A 10,863-nucleotide genomic window follows, 5' to 3' on the forward strand; every position below is an offset into this window, starting at 1 on the left:
CTTTTGGTGTTCTTGTTTTTTCTTAGCTTTGGAACATTTTCTTTTCGATCCACAACACAAGCAGCATGACTTTGGCCAGCAGTTACCCGTGTCGCCAGCTGCAAAGAACAAAAAAGAATTGTGTCGTCCTCCATTGCCCTCTTCTATGGAATGTCAGTCTCTTGAAATAGCGAATAGAAAGAACAAAAGAATTGAACTCAACAGCAACACTTACCCGTGTCGCCAGCTGCGGTAAGCCAAGTGTTGATAAATTTGAGATTCAAGAAAAATTAAAGGTTTAGTAATTCACATATGACATAATGCATAAAAAAGTGTGATCTTAATTTGTCATATTGTATCACTTTAGAAACAGTATATATTATATATTCATTAGCACATATGCATGTAGATACAGACCAAGCGAGGTTATTTGAAACGCTCTTGTGTGTAGCTCCAATTGAAACATTATAAATATTTTTTCTTGTTATGATGACTTGCAGGTCATGCTGCCATCATTCACTCACATTCTCATGATCACGTTAAAAAAAGAATGACAGAAAGGCTAAGAGCAAATGTCATATTTATCTTCATTTACATTCACCATCAAACAGAAAATATACGCTTTATTTCAACCTGAATCCCATATTCAGTACACGTTCCTTTGGCCACATACCAGATACTCAAATGTAAAGGATGGCTATCAGTTTGGCTATAATTGATGGTGCTTCTATTTTGCTCACAGAAACATTAGCTCTGACATTCCACTAATATCACTGCAAAGTGCAAACTGAACAAAATAGGTATTGAATCTGTTTCACTTGCAATTCCAGACCCTTGATTGGCACATATCAAGACCTGAGTCGTTGGCACGAGGCCAAGCAAATACAAGGACCTCATCTTGGTGATTCTTGCAGAAACTGAGTTACCTTCCATGTCGAATCACAGAGTGAATGGTAATGCTCTGCAACTTTCTTTTGGAACTCTATCTTTTCATATCGCTCACCCCCATAGCCTCCTCTTTCAGCCGCTTTCTGTAACATTAGATTAGCATTGACAATCATGAAGCCCGAGGATAATCCATATATGTATATACTATTGAAGTGAGCGTAGCATATATTACATGGTACTGTCGAGTAACATCTTTAACATCACAGACAACATTTAGCATTATAGAAGTGTGGCCAAAGAAATTTGCTGAACAAAATGTGTTCTTCCCCATACTTCCTGGCTTACTATACTTTAGAATCATACAGTGGATTGTTTTCAGTGTTCCAAAAGAGAAATAAATAGCGGACTGTTGATTGGGTTAAGGGCAAACAGTGGCCATCATCTGTGTATAAGTCTAAGCAATGGAGCAGAAGTCAAATTCGTGAAAAACATAAAAAAGAAACTAAAACACTGTCATGTTGGAATAGGCTAAGTGAGTATAAATAGAGTACCTCTGGCTGTACATCAAGATATATTACAAGGTCTGGAGCAATAAGTCCATTTTCTGGAGCCTAGAAAAGAGGATAAATAGGCATCACTTCTTAGTTTGTTGCTATATATTGACATGAATGAAAGAGAGCAAGTCATTATTCATCCGTATGGCACACAGCTCACCTTGCACCACTCAATGTCAAGGCCCTTAGCAGCTGAAAAGGCCACTCCCGAATAGGAGTAGCGGTCTACAATGAGAGTAGTTCCACTAAGTAGCTTGCTCTCCATCAAAGCTCTGGAAGTGACAAGCCAAATCAACAGATTCATAGTTACAGCATCTCGAACACTAAACCCATCACATCTTTAATTTTTAAAAACTGGTGACTTACTTTTGCAAACCTATGAACTTCATTTAAAAAAGCATCTAGAGAGAGTATGGCAGCCAATAAAAATCTCAGCACATGTTGAGTTACAAATAAAAGAACAACAATGACATCCAATCTCTCGCTCCCATGGACTATTCAGAAGAAGACCAACTTAAGCTGTTGGTCAACATTGGCTTACAGAAACGCGAAGATGGGGGTGAGCCCGAGTTTAGAATACACATGTTGGGGACTGTGGAAGGATCAGTTTTACCTAGTAGCTGATACAAGCACAACAAAACCAATGGGGTGGGAGATTCAGGGTAACTTACTTTAGGTCTTTCTCCAAATCCTCGGAGTCCTCGTATGTAGAGAATCGCAAGTAGATAGTCTATCCAGAATCAAACAGAATATCAGCCAAACTGTGTTGCTGCCACATTTTGCTAATTAATAATAATTTGCAGTTAACAGTAATCTAGAAGTCCTGAGTTATATTGGTGTTTTCCAGAAATCCAGATGCATGCATTTTTTCTAGGAAGCAGATGCATCCATATTGAACAAACAAATAAGCTATCTGTCAAAAGTACTACATACCAGCCCAACGCTTAAAACAACGATGTATTGCAAAGTCATCTCCCATTCTGCAGACATATTGATAGAGTCAGTTAACCAAAATTAATATTCTAATTCAGCTACAGCACAGTTGTTCTTCCAACCAGATTGCAGAAATACAACAAAAAGTATCCATCAATGATTCAAGGACATCCACTCAAAAAAGATAGAACAAGTGTTTAGGACAGTACTGAACATTTAGGAACTTTAATCCCCACATGCTAGTGCTACCATCTCCCCGGTCAAAAATTACAGTTTTTTCATTGACGCAATCGGAACAACATTACAGGACTGAAGAAATGGTTTTTTCATTGACGCATTGCATACCCACCAATTTGGTTATGGGATTGTACATGTCCTTAGTAACCAGTTAACAGAAATAGGTTATGGGATCGATAGAGTTGAGGAACAGAAAAATAGTGCGTGGTATGGCACTTAAAAAGGATTTTAACACAGATCATTCCCAAATTACCGGAATGGAATAAACATTTCTAGTTTCTAAGGTTCTATATTACATAATTGTTCGCAATGAGGAACAATTTGGTGATGCAGATTTTTTAAGCCCAGAGCAAGATCCAAGAATGTATTATTAAGGAGCAGGATTACAATAATTGAAGATGATCCTTTCTGCTACTGGAGCTTGACAACAATTTCCGTTGCCAGATGCATTCCCTACGGAGCAAAGTATTAGTTTGGATAGAAACCAAGTTATATCCAAGCTGAGCTGAGCTACCCATCTCCATGTATGTTCAGCATTCAAAACTAATAACAACATAAGTGTAAGCTATAATTGGCCCCTAGGAGTATGACAGATCTTCGGCCCGCACCACCCTTATCATCTCTAAAATTAAGCACATAGGTCTACTGGAGAAAGATTAGAAAGAGCATAAAATACGTCTTTTGATGTACCAGCAAACCTTTCATTTAAAGGCATCAAATCTTCTCTTGAACGGCTTAAGCATTATGCCTACAAATTGCTCTCCAGTCATTCATATCGAAGAGATTATTCTCCTGTAAGCTCATATCAACATGGTAGGTTAGACTAAGATTTTGTTTTCCTTCCTCTCATACCGGAGCACAAAAAGACCACCCCATCTTCACATGTTCACCACTGAGGGAATCCATGCCCAGATGAGCTGGTTGCGAGTTCCCACAGTATGAACACTATGTGACCTCTCCAGTTCAATTCATGAGTTCACTGAAGTCCAGATGTTGAACTCATCCATTCTTAGAGTGAATGAACTCGAACTTCGTTTTCCACCTCCGCCATATGCCTACATTTTTATGATGTGGCATAGATGAACGATCATATCCAACTAAAAGGCCATGCATAGTTAAAACAAACATAATTACGATGGTGGCACACCTTTGCAATCTCTGATGTATTAACTGTACTGTCAGTAGTCCTCAAGCAAACCTTCAGGACACCCCGTTGCATGAAGACCACTGCTCCAATCGGCCTTTGATGAAAAGGGAAATGTTCTTCAATAAATTACCAAAGCAACACAAAAACAGCATGGATCTGTTCTGTTAAACCTCAATAGAGCTCACACCTTAGTCCAGCAGCAGCACTCCTCTGACTTAGCTCCAAAGCTATTTCATGGCTCAATTGTGTCTGTCCATCTGCTCTGATTGCCTTATAGTATGATAAAAATAATAAAAATATTTAGTATAGAAAATGAGACATTTGTAAAACCGATTGTATGATACTTTCCCAAAAATAACATTATATAAGCCATATAGAGCCAGTCTCTAGAGCTGGTCATAATCAAGCATCCAGCCAAGTTCAGGAACAGTCAGGTACGCAACAATCCCATAATACGTGGTTAAACATAAGCATAAAACCATTCCATCAATTTGCATCTGAAGTCCAGTTCAGAAAACTGGGCAAGCATGAGCTACTACAACAGAACAACATTACAGGACTGAAGAAATGGTTTTTTCATTGACGCATTGCATACCCACTAAGGCGTGGACCTAGTGGATTTGGATGTTCAGTTTTGCACAGCAGAATGCAAAGCGAAGAACTGGGAGTACCTGGTGGATGCTCGTGGCCAATGAAGAGACCCGTGAAGGCCTCAACCCCTTCTGTAGGGCGGCGGCGGTAGCCCAACCAGTTCGTCGCACGGCGAGCACAAGGGAGGGGAGGGGTCAGCGGTGGTGGGGACTTAGGGAGCGAGCAAGGAGAGGTGGTGATGGAGGAGACGAGGGGAGGCGACTGCACAACCGAGAGGAGGGAGGTGCGGTGTGTGAGCCACCGACTGTGTTGGCTAGGGAAGAGGGAGCCGGGGACGACACAACTTGCGCTAAGGCACCTAGTCGAGGGCAGAGCTGGAGGCCAACGCGTGGAGCTGCGACACCCTGTCAAAGAGAACCAGGAGGGCGCGGCGGGCGCGAGAGCGGCGGTGCCGAAGGCAGGAGGTGGGTTCGGCTCGAGGTGGCGACGCGGCAGTCGTGGGACTCGGCGCCCGTGGCACCGCCATCGCCGCCCCCACCCAGGAGCGCGCGAAGGCAGATCTGGACGAAGGCGGGTGGTGGGAGCGCGAACACCTGGGAGAGTGGGGATCGAGCTAGGGTTTTGCGTGTTGTTGAGGGAAAGACGAAGAGAGGGGGAGGCGTGAGGTTGAGAGAGGTTGGGCGATACGTGCCTGTCGTCCGCTCCCGCTCGCTCCTTGTCGCTGACCGGATCTAGCTGCTGTTGTGACCTCCTCCCCTCCCGCTTGCTGGCTGCCGCCGATCGGGTGGCCATGCCCGACGCTCGTGGATGCGCAGCCCCATACCGACCGTGGTCCACGAGGTCGATGCTCCTCTTCTCGAAGGAGGTCCCAGCGGCGGCGAAGGAGGAGGACGATAGGGTCCTCAGAGGGAGCGGGACGCGAGATCCGGGCTGATGGATGGGATGAGACCGCGTGGGGGAGCTGGATCCCGCCGGTCCGAGCAGGTGTGCAGCGGCGGCGACATCATGGGAAGGAAAAAGGTGGTGGCATGGGAAGGAAGACGACGACCGTGTGGCGAGGAGCAAGCGGGGCCGGGCCGAGGGATCTGGCGCGGTGGGGGAGGCTTGGATTGCGGCGACCGCCATGGATGGAAGGGTGCGGTGGGGAGGCGTGGATTGCGGTGGGGGGAGCAATTGAGAGCGGCTGTGGCGTGGTGGGAGCACATCCGTGCGATGAAGAGTGGAGGGAGAGGATTGTGCGGCAGAACATGGTGCACGATTGTGAAGTCTACACTAAAGCCTTATAGAGTAGTAAAGATTATCCTCAACCTTGCAATTGGATTTGCAGTATTATAACTGTCGTTTGTTTGCAAATTTGATATCGTGCAGAGATTTACTCGCTGCCGAGTGTCATCAACCGAAAACTAAAGTACAGGGTGGCCGTTTTGTTTCGTTGAAGAACTGCTCTTCGTTACTCATAACAGATCAAACTCGGGACTCCCCATTCTTCTTCGTTCGGCTTCTTCCCACGCTCGGCTGCAGCTGAGCTCGTCGGCAATGGAGCCGCCGCCAGTCCCGACGCTGGTCCTCGCAATCGACGAGTTCGCGGCCAACATCGAAGGTGCGTGCCAGTCAGAGGAGTCCGTAGAGAGGGAGTCTCCCCAGCGTAGTCCAGTGTTTGCTGCTGTCCCTTCACTGGCCGATGTTTGCATATTCCTCAATCCGCCGTCGATGGGCAGGCGAGAGCGGCAAGGAGGACGCCGAGGAGAGCGAGGACAGCCGCGTGCCTACCAGCAGCGCCATGGCGCGCGCGGTAGAGTCTAGTCCTGTCCAGCGACTCCTTCGCAGTGCCCAAGTCGTCCCCGCCCTCGGGGACCGGGCTCGGGTCCTCGGACGTCGGCAACGGCGGTAGCCTGGCGACGATGAAGAAGCCGTTGGACACCTCCTCCGCTAGTTCGGCGTCCTCGTCGGAGCTGGTGGTGTCGTCGAAGGCTTGCTGACATCCTCCTCCGTGGATGAGAGCTGCGTCGCGATCCGCGGGACGACGAGCACCCTGGTGCGTGCGTGCAGCGGTGTGGAGGCGACCGCGACCGAGAGCAGCGAGGAGGACGCCGTCGTCCTGTTCATCTTCCTAATCACATTCAAATCGTCCCAGAACAGCTAAACTTCCACGGTACCAAACGAACGAACGAGCTGCTGTTATAATACTACAGTTGCAATTGACACATTCGGGTGACTATATTTATGAAGCCGAGTATTCGTGATACCAGCCATCCAAAAAGCTCGTCCGGAGGCCGGAGTAAATCCAATGGGTGGCGCATGCATGTGACGGCCACCTGACACCTGCAGCGGAAAGATCCATGCGTCCATCTGTCTCTCGTCCTTTTTGCCCGACGCCCAGATCATGCATCCGATGTTTTCTACTGTTCTCCCGCGGGCCGTGCGTGCGTGTGCCCTTTTCACCAGGGGGCAGGGGGGTGCCTACACAACACAATTCCACCACGAACCTCCGCTCCGCTCCTTCTTTCTTTCTTCTTTCGCTGCCGCTCGCATGTGTGTGTGCCTGCCGCCCCCAGGTGGCCAGATCACGCATCGCGGCTAAACAACCCCGGGCTGCCGTGGTGGTGGATCCTGCCACTGATATTCCTGCAAGTGGCACGTTCGTTGGCAGCCAACAGCGTTGTGATCTTGCTGCTGCTGCCTGCTGGGGTCAACTGGTACGGGCCAGCTGGGTTACTGGATCACAGAACTATTTAGCTAGCTATCCGCAATGCGGAGAGGAGGGGTTCCAACGTTTGATGGCAGGGCCGCTGCACTGTGCAATGATCATGTGCCGTCACCGGTGTGGTGCACTGCATGGCGCGTGCCACTAGCTTTCCGTCGCACCCGCCTGCTTTCGCTTGCACGTACCGACCTTGGCCATCGACTGTGTATGTACACTGCATGCGCCTGCGATTTAGATGCACAATGCAGCATGGCGGAAGTTTCAGAAAGTCGTTGGATCTCAAGTGGCAGGCCGCAGATCAGGACACGCCTTTGTTGTATCGGTTAACATCTCGGATTAAAAACTGACTGTTTGACCTGGTGTAGTTATAATCTATAAAGACAAAAATACTATAGAAGTAATAGAAGTTTGTATGAATTAAGCGAAGCGAATCGGCTTATGGCTGGTCCTGTTAATTTTTTTTTTAAAAAAACACACACACTGTCAGAGAGAGAGACGAAAAGGAATGGCGAAGGTCGGCATTCGTGTAAATAGTAGTGCCTTATTTCCATAATACTGCTACGGCCAGATGCCTAGATGGTACAACAGCAGAGCTTGACGAGACGCAGAAGAAAGGGAATTGCAGATCGATCAACAGCAGCCAGTTCCAAAAGTGACACAGTAGCAGATAGTAACGTCGCGGTGTGGATTCTGTGTGAGCGGGTGGCTCACACCAAATCATTTCGATTTATATAGGACACATGAGCATAAAAAAAGGTTTAAGGCTAGCTCCAACAACACACCCTAAAGGGTTCTGTACCCTAAATATAGAGGACCAAATGGTCCTCTATGCTCTCCAGCAGCGTCCTCTAAACGGTCCTCTAAATTTAGAGGACGCTGCTGGATTCTCTGAGTTTCTCTAAACGGTCCTCTATCCATTTGAATACTTTAAATAACCGGTTTAGCAAAACTAAAATATGTACAATATATTTGAGAGTATGACAAATACGTATGTATAAAAAACAAAAATAAAAAATGTCTCTAATATAGATATTTGAGTATAGATGACGTGATTTAGAGGACGTTGTTGGAGATGAATGAGATATAGAGGATGGAATCTTTTAGAGAAGACTGTAAAGTACAGATATAGAGGATGAATATAGAGGACGTTGCTAGAGACAGCCTAAGCTTGTGGTCACCTGACCAAAAAGTTCTTTTTGAAGCAAAACATTAATTATTCCCAAATTACAAAAATCATCACAAACATGAGATATGTTGTGAATTGTGATGCATAAACGAGCACTCATGCGTTGCGCGAAAGACTTCACCGTCTAGAGCCGCCAAAGGATTGCAACCGAAAGGACATCGTCAAGTAGGCTCCATGGGGTGGTATTCCATTCGCCTGCATCTGCCGCCGACCCAACTGAGGCAGTAGTAATGGCACATTCCAGGGTCGACCTTGCACTCATGATGGGGGAGCTAAAGTGTAGCAGTACGCGGCGTCCCTTGCCCTGAATCGTTCATTTGCTGGTGCCTGGTGGTCTTCGGCAGAAGAACATCCTACTTTAGAACAACAGAGGATTAGTAAAACATATAGATAGAAAAAAAAATGTAAGAATAGAGTTGCATGTTACCTTTAATTTCATAGGATTTTCTTTTTTGAAAGGTTAGATCTCATGTCTAAAATCCTACAAAATCTCACTACCATGCTTAATTTTATAGAATTTGTAGCAACTTAATCCTTTGTTCCAAATGACCCTTCAAAATTCCTCATTTTTGCTTTGTTCCAATGGAGACATGGAGCTTGCATGATCTGCGATTGCGAATCACACGCGCTGGTAGCAAAAGCTGAGACGGCGCACTTCGCTCCTGGTGCTGATGACATGCTCGCTCGGTGGTGTCGTTCCCGCTTTAGGAGAAATCAAACATTTTTAGTAATATTTATACTATATAATTAGTATTATTAGACACATCGTTCGATCTGTTGTTATAGTAAATTTATTTGTAAACATAAGTGTCGTTGATGTTATCTACAATTGTGGTTAAATTTTAATAGAGTTAAACTGGTATAAATATTATCATTTTTTTGACGAAGGGGAGTGCTCCCTGAGCACAGCTTGGGGCCTATACGGCGCGCAAGGCCACACCAGGAGTTCAGGACTAAAGGTGGGCAACTGGGCATGGCGCAGCTGTGCTCATCTATGTCCACCAAATCAATCCTTAGGAGATAGGAATAGGGAAGGTTTTCTTGCGGATGTAAACAGGAAAAAAAATCCTTCATCTGACGAGTAAATGGGGACGAGGATGAGAAACATTCCTCATCTCTGTTTCCCACGGGGATCCGTTAAACGTATATATAATGATATTTTCATGTAATATATAATAATAAAAAATAAATAATTACAATTGTTAAAAGATAACTCGTTGTATAATTTTTTATGTACACATAATGATTTCTAACATCTAACAATGTGTATAAGTGACAATGTTTTGTATTGATAATAAAGAAAATATGTCATAATTATAATTTAAGTGGGGACGAGGATCCCGACAGGATTTATCCCTGTGGGGAATGAGGATGGAAAAAATATCCTCCGCAAAAGTTTATGGAGATTACTGTGGGATTTTTTTTTGGTCACGGGAACGAGTTTGGGAAGCTAAAACCTAACGGGAAGTTCTATGTTGTCATCCCTTACCAGGGCCAAGGGATCATCAGGATTTCAGGACTAAAGGTGGGCATGGCGCAGCTCTGGTCATTTGATAGCAATGGTTACCGAAAAGAAGGACGACTACTTGATGCCGCGCGTCTTTGTCAATGCAGATACGCCCTGTACGTGCCGGATCTTTTCACTGGCCACGCTCCGTTCTTTCGTCCCGGCTGTGCTCTGCTGCCTGTGCACTTTTTCTTGTACTCGATATATGTGTTGCACGTCTGTGACAGACGCGGAACGGCCAAAGCGGCACATACGAGTACGCATGGTGACGCGGTCTGCAGCGGCAGTTGTCATGGCACCGTCAGCGCAGGCGCAGGGCATCGCATCCCCTATCGCCTATCGGTCGGTTGCCACTTGCCACTCACGTAGGACGGGGGGTACGGCGTCGGCGTATGGGTACGGGATCCACCACTCCTCGCGGTCTCTTGGGCTGGCAGCTGGCAGAGCTCACGTCATCGGCTCATCGCGCATTCGCGCGCACGACACGATGATGTGTACGGTGTACCCATCATACACGGCGATCGTGCCCCCGTCCAAAGGCGAGGCACGCATCTTCGCGTCTCTGCGAGATCTGCCCACGCGAGCTCCGACAGGGCGCGTAATGGCCGGGGACCCTCCGTGGCCGGTGGTCCATATGGCATTGGCATGCGTCCGGACCCTCCGATCAACCGACCAATCGCGTAGCTGCTACAGGGATGGATCGATGACGATGATCCCCGGCCGGACCATCTACGCCCAAACTTTAGGCGTCGACCCCCGTGACATGAAAGAGCAATCGACCTGCCGGCTGATGCTCTCTGCCTACAGGCAGCAGTACAGCTCAGCGTACAACTCGGGTGCAAAACGTTCGCCGATCAACTCCGCCGCACGTACCGGGCTTAGCTGTGGTCCAGTGTACGCGTAGCTGCGCGCAGGCACGATGTCAGTGGCGGCCGGGGGTGCAGGTGCTGGCGCCGGATCGCGCGGCGCGTGTGCTCTGTTTACTCGCGTTGTTTCGTCGCCGCGGGGCCGCATATGGGCGCCCTGCCTTGGGTCCGGAGCCGGCGTCGGCGCCGTTGCGGAGCGGAGCGGACATGCTGCCTGATGTGATGATGGATGGGTTCGCCCGATGGAAGAGGGTTTCTTTCTCCCCTGCTG

The 10,863-nt window shown here is 47.2% G+C and overlaps 1 protein-coding gene and 1 long non-coding RNA gene across 2 annotated transcripts; both read right to left on the reverse strand.

The window, feature by feature from the left end:
• Positions 1-903: 903 nt before the first annotated feature.
• On the reverse strand, positions 904-1,695 carry LOC100283933 (uncharacterized; the record flags this gene model as incomplete). The annotated part of the gene is given in 3 exon segments (NM_001156831.1): positions 904-1,010; positions 1,419-1,478; positions 1,582-1,695. Coding segments are annotated over 3 exon segments (281 nt in total), but the record flags the coding sequence as incomplete, so codon positions are not given.
• Positions 1,696-2,925: 1,230 nt separating this feature from the next.
• On the reverse strand, positions 2,926-4,079 carry LOC103627466 (uncharacterized). Its single transcript, XR_553618.3, has 3 exons — positions 3,926-4,079; positions 3,739-3,832; positions 2,926-3,646 (listed from the first exon to the last, which is right to left on the reverse strand). It is a non-coding gene; the product is annotated as an uncharacterized lncRNA (long non-coding RNA).
• Between the last annotated feature and the right edge of the window lie 6,784 nt (positions 4,080-10,863).

This window comes from Zea mays, chromosome 5, assembly GCF_902167145.1.
Source record: "Zea mays cultivar B73 chromosome 5, Zm-B73-REFERENCE-NAM-5.0, whole genome shotgun sequence".
Lineage (NCBI taxonomy): Eukaryota > Viridiplantae > Streptophyta > Magnoliopsida > Poales > Poaceae > Zea > Zea mays.